Source organism: Ahaetulla prasina, chromosome 2 (assembly GCF_028640845.1).
Source record: "Ahaetulla prasina isolate Xishuangbanna chromosome 2, ASM2864084v1, whole genome shotgun sequence".
In the NCBI taxonomy this organism is placed as follows: Eukaryota; Metazoa; Chordata; class Lepidosauria; order Squamata; family Colubridae; genus Ahaetulla; species Ahaetulla prasina.
The window spans coordinates 165,454,288-165,476,575 of NC_080540.1; the positions used below are offsets into that span (position 1 = coordinate 165,454,288).

Genomic DNA, 22,288 nt, shown 5'->3' on the forward strand with positions numbered 1-22,288 from the left:
AGGGTGGGTGCTAACTTTTTACACTAGATAACATCTTAAGCAGAGTTTAGGGGATGTCAGTGCTCTTCTGTTTATAAGGACTAAAGGTATGGTTGTGTCAACTGAAAGTCTTGTGATGGGTCAGGTGTGAGTCATCAGTGAGAATCTTGTGATGGGCTTTGTGATGAGCATACATCAGGTCAGGGTCGTTGGGAGTTGAACTGCTGGGGGGGTTGCATGGGTTGGTTGTGGGTCAGTGCTGTCTCTGGTTGGTTGTGCAATTGATTTGGATTCTGAGAGGTTTGTAGATTCATTGTAGGTCAATGTGTCTCTTTTGATATTTCTAATCAGTAGCTTCTCTTGAAAATTGCGAAAGGTGGACCTTAGTACTGGACTTCTGAAATGTCATGGTTTTTGAGCCATGAGGCAGTGTCTCTATTTTTAATCTATAAGTGTTCACTGTCTCCTGTTCAAAATCAACTGGTGATGAGAAGTTGTTCTGAACGCATTCGTCCATGTCATATAACATGGACTTCTGCTACAGGTTAATTTTTAAAAATAACATTGATTATCTAAGGTCTTGATTCTGGTTTCGGAACTGAGAAATGTCAGTGTTTCTCTTCAATGCTTCCAAATCTTCATCATCTCTAAGTGTTCATAATATAAAAGCCAATGTGGTCTCTTAACAGCGCTACATATGCCAGCATTGAGGTTGGACATTTACAGCTCATCTGCTTCGGAGTGAATTATTAGCTCAAAGTGTGTTGTTTGTTCTTGTTAGGAAACTTTTCACCTCAGGGCTCAGTGGAGTTTTGTGGTAATCAGTTGGCGCTATTGGCCTGTCTTCCCTCTCTCGGATTTCAACGGAATGCATAAGCTTCCTCTTTCTCATCATTATCTGGAGTTGAGGTGTGGGCTTAAGATGGCTGAGAGGAGTGATTGTCTTCATTTTATGAGGCTGATTGTTGAAATATTGCATCCAAGTTATTTTAAAGCAAAGTGAGGGAGTTGGGTATCAGTAGCATCATTCAACTATCTGTAGGTCCAATTCCACCCACAGATTGGAGTGGGGGTAAGGAAAGGCAACTACCTAGATAGGCACAAAAACCAGACTTTTTATAGATACTGTCCCGAAAGGTGCTTTTCGAAAAGCAACTGGATTTTCTTGTTTTGACTTTCTATGGACAAGAAAGTCCAGTTGCCTTTTGAAAAGCACCTTTGGAACAACCATAATCTGGATGATTGAGAATCTCCATAGTCATGCATAGTATAGATACTTTTTCAGTATTGATCAGATGGATGGTTAGAGCTGGATAAGATGAATGTTGTTAAAATAATAACCTTTTATGTTATGAATGATGTCCCTATTTATCTTGATATTAATGTTGTATTTGCAGAGGGATCCCAGGGTTTGACTCCATTAGATGGAAAAAGTAATGAGAATGTTTTTTTAATTGTCAGCTAAAACCCCTTAAATATTCTTGACCTAAATGAGGTTTTGCTGTGATGATGGCAGCTCTCACCTACGACATTTTCAACTACTATATAATTGGGCATTTATTTTAATGGGTGTATTCATTTGGAATGATAATTTTTATGAATATTTATCTTTTTTTTCCCAAGTGAATGATTTTAAGATCCAGTATGTTACCTTTCCTGCCATCCATAAAATTTGCTAGGCACATTTAGTCATTAATTGGTAAGTGATTAGGTTTGATCTGGAATGTGACACTACAATTTTGGAAAGAAATGTTTTTGTTAAGGATCTTTATGTGATAATCTATATTTCCAAAACATGGAATTTGTCATCAGAAGATGACATTTGGTGCCATTGAACCTGGACTATAGCCAAGGGAATAATTTTATATAAATTATAAAGAAAAAATGATTCTCCTGATTTTATGGACTTGGTTTAAGATAGGAATCTACCGTCTATTTTTGAAAAGTGTTTGGTTCTAAAAAGAAGATGGTATATTTCCAAGTCACTTAGAATTAATCCATACCTATGACTAGTATGTAATTCTTTTTTTCTTTTACCGCTGTTTTTTAATCTTAATCATCATAACATATCTAAAGTCTTTTTCTTCACTGTATGATTACTGATCTTTTTCCTTTTCATAATGTAGTAGTTATATTTCACTGTCAAAAATAAGTTTTTTTTAAAAAAAAAGGCAAGAACTTTATTGAGAGAGAAAGCAGGTTTAAAAATTCTGTGATTTACATGGAAATAGAATAGAATAGAAGTCTTTATTGGCCAAGTGTGATTGGACACACAAGAATTTGTCGTGGTGCATACGCTCTCAGTGTACATAAAAGATACATTCATCCAGAATCATAAGGTACAACACTTAATGATAGTCATAGGGAACAAATAAGCAATCAAATCATATTAGAAAGAGTCAATATAAATCGTAAGGATACCAGCAACAAGGTTACAGTCATACAGTCATAAGTGGGAGGAGATGGGTGATAGGAACGATGTGAAAATTAATAGTAATGAAGACTTAATAACTAGTTTGACAGTGTTGAGGGAATTATTTGTTTAGCAGAGTGATGGCGTTCGAGAAAAAAGTGTTCTTGTGTCTAGTTATTCTGGTGTGCAGTGCTCTGTAGCGTCGTTTTGAGGGTAGGAGTTGAAACAGTTTATGTCCAAGATGCGAGGGGTCTGTAAATATTTTGACAGCCCTCTTTTTGACTCATGCAGTATACAGGTCCTCAAAAAACGAGCAGGTTGGTAGCCATTGCTTTTTCTGCAGTTCTAATTATCCTCTGAAGTCTGTGTCTGTCTTGTTGGGTTGCAGAACCAAACCAGACAGTTACAGAGATGCAGATGACAAACTCAATAATTCCTCTGTAGAACTGTATCAGCAACTCCTTGGGCAGTTTAAGTTTTCTGAGTTGGTGCAGAAAGAACATTCTTTGTTGTGTTTTTTTGATGAGGTTTTTGATGTTGGGTGTCCATTTTAGGTCTTGAGATATGGTAGAATCTAGAAATTTGAAGGTTTCTACTGTTGATACGGTGTTGTCTAGTATTGTAAGAGGTGATAGTATGGGAGGGTTTCTCCTAAAGTCTACCACCATTTCTACGGTTATGAGTGTTCAGTTCCAGATTGTTCTGGTTGCACCATGAGGCTAGTTGTTCTACCTTCCATCTGTATGCGGATTCATCATTGTCTCAAATGAGACTGATCACTGTTGTGTCATCTGAAAACGTCAGTAGTTTAACAGATGGATCATTTGAGATGCAGTCATTGGTATATAGAGAGAAGTGGGGAGAGCACACAGCCTTGTGGGGCCCCTGTGCTAATTGTACAGGTATCTGATGTGATTCTGCTTAGCTTTACCTGCTGCTTCCTGTCTGTTAGGAAGCTTATGATCCACTTACAAGTATGTTCAGGTACTGTTAGCTGGTTTAGCTTATTTAGAAGAATGTCTGGAATGATGGTGTTGAATGCTGAACTAAAGTCTACAAAGAGGACCCTTGCGTAGGTTTTTGGAGATTCAAGATGTTGTAGGATGTAGTGCAGAGCCATATTAACAGCATCATCTGTTGATCTATTTTCTCGGTATGCAAATTGCAAGAGGTCTAACAGCGGATCCGTGATGGTTTTCAAGTGGGACAGCACTAGCCTTTGCAATTGTAGTTTGATGCTTAAACAAGTGTACAAGAATAGAATTTTTAAAAAAAACAAATTCTGAGTCTTGAAATTAGTTCTGAGAATCAGAAGGACAGGGGGATCATTTGCCTTCTACAGCAAAACACATTAGTTGCACAATTGTTAAGCAAGTCAAAAATTCTTGCAGACTTCTACTAATCTCTAGATTAGATTAGGTATGTGAGGAGAAGTGGTCAAAAGAAAGATTGTGTTTAAAAATGAGCTGGAATCAGCCAGGAAAAAAAAATTATACAAAACTTCTTTGTATTCCATCTTTCTGTCTATTCACAATGTAACTTCTTGGTTGCGAAAGAGAAATTAAGTTCGAAAACTGGCTAGGGCAGAATAGTGAACCTTTTGGGCTCAATGTGTCAAACATTCAGAAAATAGTTGACTCTGCTGGCATCCCCCCCTCTCAAAATAAAAATAATAATGTATATATACAAACCTGTCAGTATGTGAGAGTTCATGAATTGGGATAGACCTGGTAACAGGTCAGCCAATGGGGACTGGTTGGTGGCCCAAATGGCTCGGAGTCTGGGCGTGGCTTAGATTCACTGATCTGTATATACATGAGTGCCTCTGTATTATATTGCTTCTGTGGTTCAGTGATTATTGATTCTGTACTTCTACATTCTGAGTTCTGGTTCTGGCTTCTGCTGTATGGTATTGTCTATAAAGAAGTTTCTTATATAAATGAACCCTGCTGAGTTATTTACAGTAATTGTGTGCTGGTTGGATTGCTGCAAACTCTAACAAATCCCACCTCCTAAAAAAAAAAAAATCTATTTTCCTCATCTCCATCTAGGCCACTTTTCTTCATCTTGGTTGCCTACCTGCCGGCCTGTCTTGCCCTTCCCTGTTCATGTTTATATGCAACACACACATGTACATGGTGGGTTTCAATTTTTTTTACTACCGGTTCTGTGGGTGTGGCTTGGTGGGCGTGGCATGGCATGGCTTGGTGGGCGTGGCTTAGTGGGTGTGGCAGGGGAAGGATACTGCAAAATCCCCATTCCCACCCCACTCCAGGGGAAGGTTACTGCAAAATCCCCATTTCCTCCTGATCAGCTGGGACTTGGGAGGCAGAGAATAGATGGGGGCAGGGCCAGACAGAATTTTTACTAGTGGTTCTCCAAACTATTCAAAATTTCCGCTACCGGTTCTCCAAAACTGCTCAGAACCTGCTGAAACCCACCTCTGATACAGATACAATACAAAGAAAAGACATCCACAGAGACAGTCTGTCATTTTGTTAGTCAGATCCCTCTTATGGCCACTGCTGGTGAAACAGTTGGAAGCAGGGGTGAAATGTAGAATTTGTTACTACCAGTTCGACCGAAGAGGTTGTAAAAAAATGCTTTTAAAAGCATCTGACGATCCCAGCTGAGCCGCACGATCATCAGAGCCTTTTTTTTTACTTTTAAAAGCATTTTTTCAGCTGAAGAAAAAATGCTTTCAAAAGTAAAAAAAAAAAAAAACCTCTGATGATGGGGGGGGAGGGATTTTTGCTACCAGTTCTCCGAACCACCCACCGCCATCGCTACCAGATCGAGTGATCTGGTCCGAACTGGGAGCATTTTACCCTTGGTTGGAAGGCATTACCAAACGTGCTCTGGCAGGTTCTCCTTACCTTGCTTTCTTAAAAGGTTAAATCATGGCAACTGGACCAAAGTTTATTAAAACGGAGACGTCTCGTTACTCATCCAAATGACTTCTTCAGTCAAAATGAAGATTTGGGTAGGCAGAGAGTCAGGTAGCCGTTGTAAAGAACCAACTCTTATCATACAGAAAAGCAACATGTTAATATCTTACTTTTTAAGATACTTTTGGCCTGGACGATTGAATCTTCATTTACCTGTTGCTTTTCATTTTGAGGAGAACACCTCCCCCCACAGTCTGTATGGTAAGAGTTGGTTCTTTCCAACAACTACCTGACTCTCTCTGCCTACCCAAATCTTCATTTTGACTGAAGAAGTCACCTGGATGAGTAACGAGACGTCTCCGTTTTAATAAACTTTGGTCCAGTTGCCATGATTCAAGCTTTTCAGATACTTTTGGCCTGGATGATTGAATCTTCATTTACATCTTACTTTGCTTTGTTGTTGTTTTTTTTACCTCAAAAATAGTTCTGAACTACCAGTAACTTACTTGGGCATAAATTGAAAAGAAAATGGACAGGGGTGGAGGCAATCTCAGATCACAGTTCTTTCCCCAAGCAATGGGGATGAACATAGGGAAGACAACCAAATGGAATGGCTGTTTTGTAGGGACGGCCAAGCCGGGTGGGGTGTCAGCAGGACACTGGAATAGCTATGCACCATACCTTTTTCTTCCTTGGTTTTGATGGAAACAGGGTGGATAAAAATCGATGATTTTGTTTAAAAAATTTTTTAAAAAATCAAATTATTAAAATTTAAATCAGAATTTTATCACATTTGTTTTAATAAAACGCTTCTGGAGTAAAAATCTATCAAAAGATAGTTTTCTATTTAAGATACATTGTTTAGTTTATTCAGCATGAAATGGAGCTTAGTTATGTAGCATGAGGCTGTATATTCTGCAATATTTACATTTTTGGTAAACTCTTTCAATGAATCCAAGATCTGCAAGCTGAGATAATTGCAGCGATGCATTCACTGCATTGATGCACTCGCCCAATTTCACAGTAACCATGAGATAAATCATAAAACAAAGTTCAGGAATATTCCTTTATCCCATTGTTTTGCAAATCTATGTACACTACAAACTGTATGATTGTTTGAAGAGAATTGCATCTGTACCACCGGGCTCTAAGTGTGAGGAGGAAAGGCAAGCAGTAAAACTGAAAGTGAAACCTTCTAAGCAGCTTATAAATATAATATTAAAGAACACCTGTCATTTCAGATCCATCATGGCAGTGCCTGTTAGCGGGCATCCACTTACCTGCTGCCTGCCACATCCCTCACTTTGTTGTGTCACTGCCGCATCACCAGCCACTCCATTAAAGTGAATGGGACTGTCAGTGAGTCAACAGTGGGTCAGAGGTGGAGCCGCTGCGGAACAGATATGATAGTTGCTGTTTAAAAATTATGATTTAAATCGATTTAAATCAACCCTTTTTACTCATGATTTAAATCACCCTGGATGGAAAGGGTGAATAAGAGATTCAAAGTGGAGCGGAACCAGGCTGTGGAATGCCAGAAACTGGGTCACCCAAACAAATGGAGCCTCATCTGCAGGATGCAGGCAATATATGAAGCCACATCCCCTCCATTCTATGGAAAAACGGTTTTCTCAACAGAAACGGTTCCTGGTGCCCCAAAAGTTGGAGGCCACTATCCTATCTATCCTCTCTCTTTGTCTCTCTGCTCCAGGATGCGTCCTGTCCAAAAGTCTGTGTGTGCACTGATAGTGCTGACAGCATCCCTGGCTTTCTTGTACCTTCACGTGTGGTCGCCAAAACCTGACACTACGGTGGATCTGCGACATCGACCTGATCAGCTGCCCAAGTTCTTGTTGCCTGATCACCTGCTGGTGCCTGACAAGAAATATGCACACATTGCTTTCCGGATCAAAGAGGAGATTCTGGAGTAAGGCAGAATCCTTTACGTCCCCGTGGCCCCTATTTCCTGGGGGGGGAAAAATTGGTTGATTTCACATTGTACATTTCCCCTTTTTGTATTCTGCAGTATTTTGTGTAATTGTGTGCTTTCCTTCTTTTTTTAAATTTGCAAACATGGTCTGCCAGGAGGTTCAGCTGTGTTTTCTCCCTTCCCCATTTGTTATTTCTTCTCTTCCCTTCCTGTCCCCTTCTCTGAGGATTGAGAATCTGATCATTGAAGAGCCCTGGCGCTTCTGCATATAGCTAGTCCTCAACTTACAACAGTTTATTTAGTGACCATTTGAAGTCACAACGGCACTGGAAAAAGGTTTAAATTATCTTGTTTAAATTATCTTAACCTCTATTCAGAATTCAATCTCATAGCAAAAATGAAAAAAAACTGAAAAAAGTGACTTAGGACCATTTTTCACAGTTATGACTGTTGCAGCATCCCTGTGCCCATGTGATTTATGTTCAGCTGCTTGATAACTGGTTCATATTTAAGACGGTTGCAGTATCCTGGGGTCATGTGATCTTTTGTGACCGTTTGGCAAGCAAAAGTCAATTGGAAAGTCAGATTCCCTTAGCAACTGCGTTACTAATTTAACAACTGCAGTGATTCACTTAACAAATGTGGCAAGGAAAGTTGTAAAATGGGGCAAGTCTCCCTTAACAAATTTCTCACTTAGCAAGATAAATTTTGGGCTCACTTGTGGATATAAGTCAAGAACTACCTGCATTTTGGCTGGATTTAGGGTCTGGAGATTTGGCAAACCGCTTACGTATTACACTTTAGCAAATCATGTAGCCAGTTGATCTTCTATTTCAAAGTTGTTGTCTTAAGTTGGTAAGTTTTGGAGAAAATCTTGCATTCTTGGTGCTTCTTTCAAAACCAGGATAGGGCTTGACTGGCTGAATCTGTGCCAATAAATTTACATTCAGGGTGAAATGCTCCCGGTTCGGACTGGATCGCCCGTTCCGGTAGTGATGGTGGCGGGTTATTCGGAGAACTGGGAGCAAAAATCCCTGCCCTCCCCCATGCCTAGCTGAGCCGTGCGATCATCAGAGGTTTTTTTTTTTACTTTTAAAAGCATTTTTTCTTTGAGTGGAAAAATGCTTTTAAAAGTAAAAGAAAAAAAAAAGCCTCTGATGATCGCGTAGCTCAGCTGGGATCATCAGAGCCTTTTAAAAGTATTTTTTCTACTTTTAAAAAAAGGTGGTAAAAATGCTTTTAAAAGTCTCTGACAATCCCAGCTGAGTTGCCTGATCGTCAGAGGCTTTTTTTTCTTCTAAAGGCAAAAATAATGCTTTTAAAAGAAAACAAAAACCTCTGATGATCAGGCAACTCAGCTGGGATCGTCAGAGACTTTTAAAAGCATTTTTCACAACCTCTTCGGCCGAAGAGATTGTAGAAAAAATGCTTTTAAAAGTTAAAAAAAAAAAAGTTGGCCACGCCCACCCAGTCACATTACATCCCCCCCAAGCCACACCCACAGAACCAGTAGTAACAAATTTTACATTTCACCACTGTATAGATTGCAAGAAGAATTATGGCCTACCAATCAGTTTTTGGATTGGTGAAACAGACGACACATTCAACAGAGAGCATGGTATTCCAAAGCTGAAAGACTAGAAGAACGGGTGCCAAATCCATCTTTCCCTGGGTTGCCCTTGAGTGAAGGGCTACAGTGGCATGCAATATGGTAGATAACATTGCTAGCCATCTTCCCCTCTCCCCGGCTCTTCAAATACTAAGCACGCCTTCATGCATTTTCAAGGGCACTTCTTCCATAGCTAGCGTCCAGCCTATCTAATGGGAAAAGCAAATATTTTTAAAAACGTTCTTAGGAATAAATGTCTGCAGACACTCTAAATTATTTACCACTCTAAATTGTAGGCGTAAACATTCTTAGGAATAAATGGTTGCTCATTTGCTGAAGTGTCTTGCTGTGCAAGAGGTACATCTCTACATTGCCTGATTGTGACCAACAGCGATCAGAACATCCTTCTGCAATGTTTAGTGTTGTCTCTTCATCCCTTTGGCAGGCTTCTTCCAAAAAATTCCTGCAAATGTGAGGTACAAGCAAGTTTGAAACTGCCCTTTCAGAAACAACTCTTTGGTCAGGATTATGCTGTGGAATTCACCAAAGCCTTCAAGCCTTCTGACCTGGCGGACATCAACAGCAAACGGGAACAGGAATACCGTGGTTATCAGCAGAGGTGAGTAATGGCCAGAGCTTGGCATCACCTTTAATATATAATCTTTGATGGCATCAAGCATTGGATGAAGCACCTCAAGAAGCTGATTTTGGCCATTTAGGCTTCTACAAGACAAGTGAAATGTCAAGAACAGACTTGGCGAAATGTAGCAGCCACTAATAATGAGCAAGATTATTAATGAACAAAATCCAGGGTACTTAAATGATATACATGCATAAATGCGCTTCACATAACGTCTGTGGGGATTCTCAGTCATCCAGGTCGCCGTTATCCCAAGGGTGCTTTTTCAAGAGGCAACTGGACTTAGTTTTTCTTTGAAGACATTTCGCTTGTCATCCCGAAACGTCTTCAAAGAAAAACAAGAAAGTCCAGTTGCCCCTTGAAAAAGCACCTTTTTGACATAATCTTACATAAAATATGAACATTCTGGATTTTAGATTATGTCGATGTATCAAACGTGAAAAGAGAAGATTGTAAAATCTCTATGAAGATTCAAGGTTTTCCTTTTCGATGGCAAACTTCTTTAGCCTGAACGTGTTGAGTCCCAGTTTTAGATGATACTTATGAATAGACAGTTTTATAGCTCAAGCAGGAAAGAATATTGGTAAATAAGAGAAAGCACCTGAGGGTAGAACAAGAAGCAATGGGTGGAAACTGATCAAGGAGAGAAGCAACTTAGAACTTAGAGAAATTTCCTGACAGTCAGAACAATCAATAAGTGGAACAACTTGCCTGCAGAAGTTGTAAATGCTCCAACACTGGAAATTTTTAAGAAAATGTTGGATAGCCACTTGTCTGAAATGCTGTAGGGTTTCCTGACTGGGCCTGGACTAGAAGACCTCCAAGGTCCCTTCCAACTCTGTTGTTGTTGTTGTTGTTGTTGTTGTTGTTGTTGTTATTATTATTATTATTATTATTATTATTATTATTATTATTATTACTTTTCTGGCTCAAGTTTTCATATAAGCTTGGCGGACTTCCTTTACAGGGTTTTTCACAATGAGTCCATTAAAACTATAAAAGCCGTCTTCCTTATTGCTTTTTTTTTCTAGCCATTAGAAGCCTGGGATGGGTTATGACTTTTAAGTTATATAAGAGGAAGCATTTTTAAAGGAAAGTAGTGCAGATGAAGAGTTTGCATTTCTCCCATATTGGAAGCCAGCAAGCTTCTTAAAGAATAGATCTACTCTAGGCAGCATGTCCTGAAAATAAGGGCATTCATAATTTGCATTGATGTCATTTTTTTTTATTATTTTTTTTTGCAAAATTTTTTTTTATTTTTGTTTCAAATGATTCCAATTTTGAAGAAAGATGCAAATTTACAAGAATGGCAAAAAGGGATTAATAAATTTGTATGGAAGGGTAAAAAACCGAGGATAAAGTTAAAAATAATGCAAGACGTTAGGGAAAGAGGGGGTTTAAAAATGCCTAATTTGAAATTGTACTATGATGCAGTTGTTTTAACTTTAATTTCTGATTGGATTAATTTAACAGAGGAAAGGATTTTGAATATAGAAGGTTATGGTTTGTTATATGGATGGCACGCATATGTAATATATGACAAGAAAATTGATAAGACATTTAAGAATAATATGGTCAGAAGTGTGTTGTTGAGGATTTGGAAAAAATATCAATATAAGTTAGATGGAAAGATACCAATATGGACCATCCCCAGACATATGATAGAGAATATAAATATATTACAAAAAATGGAAGTTATCACTTACAAAGAGCTTTTGACTATGGAAAAAGGGGAATTACAGTTGAAATCTAGGGAGAAATTGAGGGATGAAGGAAGAAATTATACATGGTTCCAGTATGGACAATTGCAATCTAGATGGAAAATAGATCAGAAAATTGGTATAAGGCAAAGTGATGATAATCTGGTAAAACAAATAAAAGATCAAGGTCAACAGCATATAAAGAGATTATATAATGTATTGGTTGAAATTGATTCAGAAATGGAGTTGGTTAAAGATTGTATGGTAAAATGGGCACAAAATTTTCAACAACCTATAATGTTAGAAACATGGGAAAAATTTGGGTGAGGAATGTTAAATTCACGCAAGCACAAAATTTAAGAGAAAATTTTTATAAAATGTTTTATAGATGGCATTTAGATCCTAAAAAACTGTCATGTATGTATCCAAATGTGAAAGCAAAATGTTGGAGATGTGATTGTGAGGATGCTACCTATTATCATATATGGTGGACTTGCAAAAAAGTTAAAGCCTTTTGGATTAAAATATGGTGGATTATGCAGAACATTTTGAAAAAGATCAAGTTTGTTCCACAGTTCTTTTTATTAGGAATAATCTCAGATTGCACTGTTATAGAGACAAAACTGATTCTGAATTTAATAACTGCTGCAAGATTATTGATTGCACAATATTGGAAGAAAGAAGACTTACCTACAATTGGAGAATGGATTAGTAAAGTATCAAATTTAGCAGAAATGGCAAAATTTCTGCCTCCTTGAAAGACTGTACACAAGAAAAATATATATTGGAATGGAGGAAGTGGATTGATTATATTCAAAATAAGTATCAGATTAAAAAATATCAATTAGTTTTTGAGTGAAGTTAGGAATTATTATGTATTAGTTTAAGAAAGAAGGGAATTGATAGTGTGATGGTGTGAAATGGAATATGTTTTATGTTATATTTTAGATTATGTTTGTTAGTTACAATACCCTGTATTCTGTTCTGGGAAGTCTCGGGGAAGGAGGCGGGAAGGGAAGACTATAAATTGATTGGTTGCCATTGTACAGGAATAATGGTAGAATTAAACAAGTTGGAATGGTGTAATGTCGGGACTGCTCGGCAAACACTCCCGAAGGGAAAGGGTAAGGAAAGAGGAGTAAAGAAGGAAGAAAGTAGGTAGGGAAGTGGGTAGGGAGGAAAGAAGGGAGGGAGAAGAAAGGATAGGAGGAGGAGAAGAAGGATAGAGGGTTAGAAAGGATGGTAGTGAGAAGTGGGAAAGAGGAGGGGAAGTAGGAAAGCGAGGAGAAGGTGGTGGGGGAAGTTTAAGAAGGATGAGAAGGGAAGAAAGGATTAAAGGGGGGAGTGGCAGTCGAGCAGCCCTGACTGAGTATAATTTGAGTATAGGACTGATTGTTGGATAAGTGATTGTATTGTACACTGGTCAAATTGTGGGAATTATTATGGAAAAATAAAAATTTTTTGCATTGATGTCATTTTTGATGACCTTTTTTGGGTGACAGTTGCCCCAAGGGTTAAGGGTGTACCACCTTTTCAGCTAGAATCAGCTTGGCATGTAAACATGGTGTTCACACTGTGAAATTTTCATCAATTGTTTGATTGATCGATTGAAAACAATGAGGTAGGCACAGTCATTCCACCCAGCCAGCAGATTGCAGCAGCTCACACAGAATCAGGGTTTGCCTGATGGTTGCCAGTTCCCTGTGCCTCCAGACAAAGCACAAACAGACCCATCCCTTTCCACACCCATTGCATGCCTTACAAACATGGTTGCCTCTCACCCCCAGTCAGATCCCCTCTCAACTTGCAGGCTTTCTGAGATGATGAAAGAGTCTTTGAACCAGTGAAAAGGGACAGAGCAAATTAAAATTGTGGGGAACCTAATAATCTTCCTGACATTTATTGCTAAATTCTAACTTACTATCTCTCGCTGGCTGTTGAGAGTTATTGTTTAGCAATTGAGAAAAGGGAATAATAACAACAACAAGAACATCAACAAGAACAACAACAACAACAACAGAGTTGGAAGGGATTTTGGAGGTCGTCTAGTCCAGCCCGTGCCCAGGCAGGAAGCCCTACACCACTTCAGACAAATGGTTATCCAACATCTTCTTAAAAACATCCAGTGTTGGAGCATTCACAACTTCTGCAGGCAAGTTGTTCCACTCATTAATTATTCTGACTGTCAGGAATTTCTCCTTAGTTCTAAGTACCTTCTTTCCTTGATCAGTTTCCACCCATTGCTTCTTGTTCTACCCTCAGGTGCTTTGGAGAATAGTTTGATTCCCTCTTCTTTGTGGCAATCCCTGAGATATTGGAATACTGCTATTATGTCTCCCCTAGTCCTTCTTTTCATTAAACTAGACATACCCAGTTCCTGCAACCGTTCTTCATATGTTTTAGTCTCCAGTCCCCTAATCCTCTTTGTTGCTCTTCTCTACACTCTTTCTAGAGTCTCAACATCTTTTTTACAGCGTGGCAACCAAAAGTGAATGCAATAGTCCAAGTGTGGCCTTACCAAGGCATTATAAAGTGGTATTAACACTTCATGTGATCTTGATTCTATCCCTCTGTTTATGCAGCTCAGAACTGTGTTGGCTTTTTTGGCTCATATCTAAATGGTTGTCCACTAGGACCCCAAGATCCCTCTCATAGTTGCTACTATTGAGCAAGGTACCACATATACAGTATCTGTGCATTTTGGGTTTTTTGCCTAAATGTAGATCCTTACTTTTTTCACCATTGAATTTTATTTTGTTAGATCGCGCCCAATGTTCAAGTCTGTCAAGATCCTTTTGTATCTTGAGACTATCTTCTGGAGTGTTGGCTATTCCTGCTAGCTTGGTGTCATCTGCAAATCTGATGAGTTCCCCATCTATCCCCTTGTCCAAGTCATTGATGAAGATGTTGAGGAGTACTGGGCCTAAAACAGAGCCCTGGGGTACTCCACTGCATACTTCCCTCCATGTAGATGTAGTTCCATTGAAGACTACTCATTGAATGTGGTTGGTCAGCCAGTTACGAATCCATCTGGTGGTGATGTTGTGATGATGGGTAGACCAAGAAGTTTTTAAAAAAAGAAATCAATTACATTCTAAATGTAGGTAATGGCAAATGACTTCCCTATATTGTTGTCAAGAAAATAATATGCAAATTAATAGATGTTAAGTTGAATGGTGAATAGATGATGGAAAAAGTGTAAGACAAAAAAAGGGGAGGGAGAACGTTTAATTCTATTATATATGATTATGATTAATTTTTGTAAATGATTTATTTTGGATATAAATATGTAATTTTAGGGGTACTATTTGATATATTTCAGGTATAAAGGAATAGGAAGATGGAATATTGTTTAACTTTGGAGGATAGATAGTAAAATTTAGGAATTTGGATTAAATATTATATTTAAGAGATGGATGTAATGTTGTTATATGGCTAATTAGAATTTAATTGTTATAATAGATATATTTTGGATAAGTTATAGGTGTAATTTTAATAATGTTATTTGATATAAGCAAGGTAAAGTGAAGATTTTAATTATTACAATTGATATATTGGATATTCGTAATATTATTTGATGTATATAAACGTCAAAGATGTGAAAAGATGGACTATTGTTTACCCTTGAAGTTTGGATAGAAAAATTTAAGAAATTAAGTTGGAAATATGAACTATTTTTGAGAGACTGCTTAAGGAAGAAAGACATTTTAGAAGAACCCATGGTGAATATTGGAAGATGGAACGTTGTTTTGATATTGATTGATGAAGATTGGATATTAAAAACTATGTACTTTATTCAAGAACAAACACTCAATCGGAAATTTCTGAGAACTCTAGGAGTGGAATGGTCTGATATATAATGGATTGGAAGAAATGTATTTTCTTTGTTTCTGGAAGGGGAGTTGAGGTTTTAAGGAGTGACTATGGATTATGATTTGTGTTATATTTTAATTTTTGTTGTTAGTTTTATACCCTGTATTCGGTTCTGGGAAGTCCCGGGGGGTGGGGGGAGGAAGGGGAAGGGAGGGGGAGGGGGGATGAGGGTAGAAAATGGATTGATGGTCAATGTACAAAGATGATCGAAGACGTATAATTAATGTAAGATCGGAGCTGCCTGGCTACCACTTCAGAATGATGGGAAAGAAGGAAGTAGAAGAGAGAAGGAGGTAGGAAAGAGAAGAGGAGGAAGAGGAAAGGAAGGAAGAGGGATAGACGAGGGAGAAGAAAGGAGTAGGGAGGAAGGAGGAGAGGATATATATAAGAGAGGGGGAGGATGGTTGTGGAAAGTAGAAGAAGGTAGAGAAGGGAAGAGAGTTAAAGGAAGGGGGTGGTGACCGGGCAGGTCCGATTAATTGTATATGATGGTACATTAAATATGTTATTGGATATGAATGTTAAAATAAAACTTTTTTAATAAAAAAAAAGAAAGAAAATAATATGCATATTTCCCTGAGGATATTGGGAATTGAGCTCAACTTGAAGAAAGCTTTAATGAACCTCTGTGAGGATACTGCCTCTATTTTTAGGTTAAAGTAATCCTCTGTTTTACTTGAAGAAGTTTTCCAGTAGCACTCATTCCTGTCCTTGAGCATTTAAATCAGGGGTGTTCTACCTTGACAACTTTTAAGAGTTGTGGACTTCAACTCCCAGAATTCCCCATTCTGTCTGGGGAATTCTGGGAGTTGAAGTCCACAAATGTTAAAGTTGTCAAGGTTGGACTCCTGAGACTTAAAGGCTTGCGTGGCAGGATTAATTGATCCATGGATTAGATCAGGGGTCCTCAAACTTTTTAAACAGGGGGCCAATTCACGGTCCCTCAGACTGTTGGGGGGCTGGATCACTGGGTGGGAATGGCTAGCTGGTCATGTGACTGGGTGGGCGTGACCAATTTAGCAATCAATTTTGCCAATTTATTTATTTATTTATTTATTTATTTATTTATTTATTTATTTATTTAAATTTTTATACCGCCCTTCTCCCGAAGGACTCAGGGCGGTGTACAGCCAAAGTTAAAACAATTAAATATACAAAATTAAAATATCAATTTAAAATACATATTCAATAATGGCCAAATTAAGGGAATTTAGCAGTCCATTAAACAATACACACAAATTAAACTTTAATTTGTTTTGCTCCTGATGGTCCAGGTGACTCAGCAATTGGCGAGCGGCCAGGCTCCTCAAGAGTTGAGGAGTTTGCAGGGAGCCGATCTTAACGCCCAGGCTGGCTACAACACAATGTTCATTGTCAGCCATATTTGAAATTCCAAACTGCAATGGACAGCAAAGCTAGGGTTGACCTTGGTGGTTTTTCTCCTCCACAGTGCTTCCTGGATGCTTACAGCTCTGAGCAAAAAGCAGGAGGTGCTGGCTGCCTTGGTACCATGAGCCTCGGGCTCTTAGCAGTCTGCAGAGGACAGGCTCAAATTGGTGCCAAGACCAGGGCCCCGGGAGGGCATGGGCGAAGACTTTCTTTCTGCCTCATAGAAGCAGAGATGGGCAGGAGGCCTGAGACCACACAGCACCCCAGCGTAGCACTCTCCCAAGGGCCACCCACTCACCCTCCCTTCCACCTCGGATCCAGCATCCAGCCCGTAAGCAGGGGATGCGCTACTTCTGGGCTAGGCTGGCTGGCAATTTCCCGTGTGCTCCCCTGACAGTCCAGGCCAGCTTTAGGAAACATCCCGGAAGGACTCCAATTCTGTGATCTCCCACACATTCCCCTCGTAGGCCTGGCCAGCTTCAGGAAACACTAGGAAAGAGGTCTGATGCTGTGATCTTCCACACACTCTCCTCGCAGGCCAGACTGGCTTCGGAAAACACCCGGAAAGAGCTCCAATGCCACGATCTCCTGCATGCTCCCATTCCTCCCCGCTCACATCAGTCCATCGGCCACCAGTGTCAACTCTCCGCCAGCTCACTCTCCCCCTCCCCACACGCTGACCCACGCCCTTCGGCATTACCTTTGTTAGCAGTGGGGAGCAGAAGTGCATGGACAGCAATGAGCAGAAGTATGCGGAATTGTGGCTAGATTCTGCAAGGAATATATAAGGCTGACGGCTGGAGGAAGGGCGATGAGGGTGGACAGGAAAAGCCAGCTACGCAAGGAGTGGTTAGGAGATGAGGGGGCGGGGCTTAATTCCACCACTGGGTGAGCCGGATACATTGTTTTGGCGGGCTGTATCCGGCCTTTGAGCCGTAGTTTGAGGATCCCTGGATTAGATGGACAAGCTTTCATCGTCATGGACATTGAACTGACATACAATTTTATTCATCTTTGTCCTCTTAATTACTTCCTGGATAAGTCCTTTTGGGTTTCTTAGCAAGATTACGGAAGTGGTTTGGCCTTATCTAATTTCCAGGGGCTGAGAGTGAGGGACTTGGTAGTGCAGTGTCGCCAACGCCATCCACTGGTTTTGTTTTTAAAATGTGTGGTCTTCTAGCTTCTAGTCCAGTTTCTAGGCAGTGCCATTAACCACAATACAAACTGTTAGCTTGTGTTTAATTAGGTTCTCTTTATCTAGTTTTAAGACATGCATGGAGAACAGATCATATGTTAAGTCATACGTATGCAGAAAATTCAGAAGGGTGCAGAAACGTTTAAGCCCCTTTGTACACAAATTACAACAACAGAATAAGCAGCTTACTGTGCACCATCAAGAAGCAAATAAAATGTTCTCTGTCAGTTTTAAATGTAGGAGCTACTGTTCTAAATCTGTCAGCCAGATAATTATTATTGAGTCTTTCCAGATTTAGCAAAATTTAGAGGGTGGAAACCCTGCTGCTTGTAGAATTATCTGGCAGAACAAAAGCAGGATTTTCAGAAGTTGATCATTGAAAAATTCACATCAGATATCGTTAAGAGTGCCTCTGCCTGGTATATTCAATATGGATTGTAACAGAACTCTTGATTATGTTCAGCCATGGTAGGGAAAGATGTGTTCAGTGGATCTGAAGGATACCATCTGGAGAAGATGACACTGCATTATCAAGTAATTCCCTTGCTCTTTTTTAAAACTGTCTCTACAGGCAAATAACAGAACTATGAAACTAATCCGGAAATTGCCCATGTGAGCAAATCTATTTTTGGAGCATACTTCTTGGAAGCTAGAAAAAATGTGGGCTAGACAGCACCAGCACCAGATATGTTTGTAATTCAAATCGTACTCAACGTATAGTCCTCAATGGAACTACATCCACATGGGGGGAAGTAAGCAGTGACATACCCCACGTTTCCATTTTAGGCCCAATACTCTTCAATATCTTCTTAAATAAGGGAATAGACAAGGGAATAGATGGGAAACTCATCAGATCTGCAGATGACACTAAGCTGGCAAGAATAGCCAACACCCCAGAAAACAAGCACAAGATCCAAAAAGATCTTGACAGACTTGTACAACAGGCCTTACCTAACAAAATGAAATTCAACATAGATAAAAGTAAGGTCTTACACTTAGGAGAGAAAAACCAATTACTGTATGTAGGTACAGACTTGGTGAAACGTGGCTTAATGCTAGTAATTGTGAGAGGGATCTTGGAGTCCTAGTGGACAATCACTTAGTGTGCAGTGGCAGCCAAAAAAGCCAATGCAATCCTGGGCTGCATTAATAGAGGGATAGAATCAAGATTATATGAAGTTCTAGTATCGCTTTACAAAACCGTAATATGACCACACTTGGAATACTGCATCCAGCTCAAAAGGTATATGTAGAAGAATTAGTATTATTAGAATTAGAATGATTAGTATTTAGTATTAGAAAGGTTCTACAAGGGCACCAGAATTATTCTTCAATCTGTCTTCTGGAAATGCCAATTTTCATTACAAAACCCAACTGGAATTGTTTTTATTCCATCACATGGTAGTGGTCTAAATGGGGGAAAAAAATCTCCTTAAGATAGGTACATGTTAACCCATAACAACCAAATAAGGGAATAAGGCAGTGGTGAAATTCAATTTTTTTTTACTACTGGTTCTGTGGGCATGACTTGGTGGGTGTGGCATGGCTTAGTGGGCGTGGCAGGGGAAGGATATTGCAAAATCTCCATTCCCAGCCTGCTCCAGGGGAAGGATACTGAAAAATTCCCATTCCCTCCCCACTCCTGGGGGAAGGATACTGCAAAATCTCCATTCCCACCCACTCTGGTGCCAGCCCTAAGTGGTATTTGCCAGTTCTCCAAACTACTCAAAATTTCCACTACCAGTTCTCCAGAACCTGTCAGAACCTACTGGATTTCACCCCTAGAATAAAGGGGATGCTTTCCAAACATTTTTTCAATTAGGAGTTTTCCCAACATTATTTTATCTTTCTTGTCCTCAAGTGTAGGCTAAGATATGACAGCTAGCTGGAGGAGCTTAAGATACTTAAACCAGAGTAAAACCAACAGCAACAAAATCAGTTTTAGCTTTGTGTCTTTAAATAGGTCTGATGAAACTGTAAGACATTTTTATGGAGAAGGCTTAAGCAAAAGATAGTCATGCTAGTGACTGTTAAAATTCAAGGAGAAGAACTTGTTCCCAGAGAGTGGAATGAAAATCACTTTTTACTGTTGATTTGATGACCTCCTACTGAAACCAACCAAACCAACTGTAAAGACAGAACATGTACTTTAAGAAGAATTTGCTTCTTTTTCATTCTTCATTTCATTGAATGAGCAATACAAAAAAGATGTTGAAACTCTGAAAAGAGTGCAGAGAAGAGCAACAAGAATGATTAGGGGACTGGAGGCTAAACCATAGAATGAACGATTACAGGAATCGGGTATGTCTAGTCTAATGAAAAGAAGGACTAGGGGAGACATGAGAGCAGTTTTCCAATATTTGAGGGGCTCCTACAAAGAGGAGGGGGTCAAACTATTTTCCAAAGCAACAAAAGGCAAGACAAGAAGCAATGAATGGAAACTAACCAAGGAGAGAGGCAACTTAGAACTAAGGAGAAAATTCCTAATGGTGAGGGCAATCAACCAATGGAATAGCTTGTCTTCAGAAGTTGTGGGTGCTCCATCACTGGAGGCTTTTAAAAAGAGAGTGGACAACCATAGGATCCTGCAAGATCCCTTCCAAGTTCCAACTCTATTATTCTAGGTTCTAAGTTACTTAATTGTAGAAAATCGTTAATTCCTGCTGCTTGCTATTAGACCATTTGGATTGGAAGTACCAGAGTTGAGATTTCAACTCTGACTGAATATGTAGACAAAAACTTTCCTATGTCCTGAAAGTTGATATTAAGTGAAAGTCTTTATTTGTCTTCCCCTTCTCTTTTTTTGTCTGCCCCAAACTTTTTTAAAATCAATAACACTAAAAAAATCTTCTTTTGCCCTTCCATTGCTTAACAAAGACATTAAGACTCGATAAGTGCCGAAATCTAAAATGTTTCATTTTAGTGTGTGACCATGAAAGAGTTAATGACATGAGAGTTAGGTGAAAAAAAAATTCTCCAATGCCTCCCTTCCATTAGTGCTCTAAGCATGTACTTGTTTTGCTGGATGGTTAATCCAGGACTGGACTTAGCTGGTTGGTTCGTTTATCTCCCATCAAGCCGTCGCTGATGATATCAATGCCTTAAATAATTGATGGAATATTTGCAGAGAGCTAAATCATACTGACATTTAGCCTATGCTCAGTTGCAGTGGGAAGGAAAACATATTCACTTTTTCCACCTCATATAAAACTTATATACATTGACCACATTTTCTTAGAAAAAATAAGACAGAAACGTGAAAAAGGGACAAATCTGAAAGAGGTTTATAAGGATTAAAAAAAATCTTAACTTTGTTTTATAAAGAAATATTTAAGAGCAAAACTTTACAAAAACATACATTCTTTTTTTATTATTATTCTGTTCAGTCGTGTTCAGTTCTCAGAGACTTTCTGGATTGGTCCCTGTAGTTCTCTCGGCAAAGTGATTCACTTAATAACTGTGACAAGAAAGGTCATAAAGTGGGTGAAAACTCACTCAATAACTGTCTTGTTTGGCAATGGAAATTTTGGGCTCAGTGACTCGATCACATGTAAATTTATTTTAGAAAGAATATATGAAAGTGTCCATTATTTTTCATGTGAATGTGAGAGACTGCATTAAATGGTAGTTTGTATGATAAAGTTAAATGTCCAAACTAAGAGCAAATCTGAATTTTTGAAAAATAATCTGGAAGACTGCTTTTTGAAATAAAGGACTATCATCTATAATAAAGGATGTACAGGTAAGTTATAGGCCACAAAATTGTTGTGCGCCATTCTGTAGTTGTTGACATACTTCAGTTAAGCGAACTACGTTAGGAAAGGAAGCTGTATGATGAGAAAGCATGGGAAATATATACAAGACATTCATTCACTCATTCAAAGGCTCTATATGTCTGACCATCTCACAACAATGACTCTGGGCAACAGCATGCAAAGTTAAAACAATAATTCCAAAAATTAATAAACAAACATCCAAAGTTGCAAATAACTATCCCAATGTAGAGGAAAACAGTATTATTTGAAAGGATAAAAGACTGGTGGATTGTTAGTCTCCCATGTACTTTTAAAAAATGATCATAATTTGTGCCTTCTAGTCATGGGAAGTCAGAAGCATTTCTCGATTAAATTGTATTACAAGTACGTGAAGTTAAAGTTCCAACAAAACTACAGAATACTAATCCAAGCATTACAATGAAGGTAATGTTTGATCTTCCCAGTAATAGGAAATGTAAATCCCAGTGAGCAACATGAGATCTAGTTTTGAATAAGGAGCCTACTACACTTGTTCTGGGAAGCCTGAAGTTCTAAATTGACTGCCATGAAAATGATGCACTTAATGGATTTCCCCCCCTTATGAACAGGCTTAGATATTAACCACTGAAGACCAGAACAGCAGAGGAAAGTATTAAGCAAATGTGTTTTCAAGTAACCATGGCAAGATGCTTGACATGCATAGCTATCATTCCTCGGGAGTTATTTATGCTTGTTAATGTTTGCTGGATGGTACATGAAAGCCAGATGTTGGCACCTCAAACTGCCTTCCTTTATCTTCATCAGGTCTCAGACTCCCCTTGACCAGCTGATCATTGTCCAAGCCAACTCACCACTAGAATTTCCAGTTCAAGGTGTAGAAGTTCGTCCTCTCCAGTCCATTCTTATTCCAGGTAAAC

At 39.0% G+C, this 22,288-nt stretch overlaps 1 protein-coding gene across 6 annotated transcripts in view; it reads left to right on the top strand.

Moving 5' to 3' along the window:
• B4GALNT1 (beta-1,4-N-acetyl-galactosaminyltransferase 1) overlaps nt 1-22,288 on the top strand; it is a 68,463-nt gene that overhangs the window by 27,327 nt on the left and 18,848 nt on the right. For 4 of the 6 annotated variants that reach the window (XM_058168172.1, XM_058168175.1, XM_058168173.1 and 1 more), the window contains exons 2-4: nt 6,992-7,207; nt 9,265-9,438; nt 22,176-22,282. In XM_058168172.1, the coding sequence (XP_058024155.1) occupies nt 6,993-7,207; nt 9,265-9,438; nt 22,176-22,282 (496 nt within the window). In that variant the 5' untranslated portion in view covers nt 6,992. Of the gene's footprint in view, nt 1-4,443; nt 4,531-6,991; nt 7,208-9,264; nt 9,439-22,175; nt 22,283-22,288 lie in introns of all 6 variants that reach the window. The other 2 variants (XM_058168174.1, XM_058168176.1) reach the window with 1 other exon arrangement.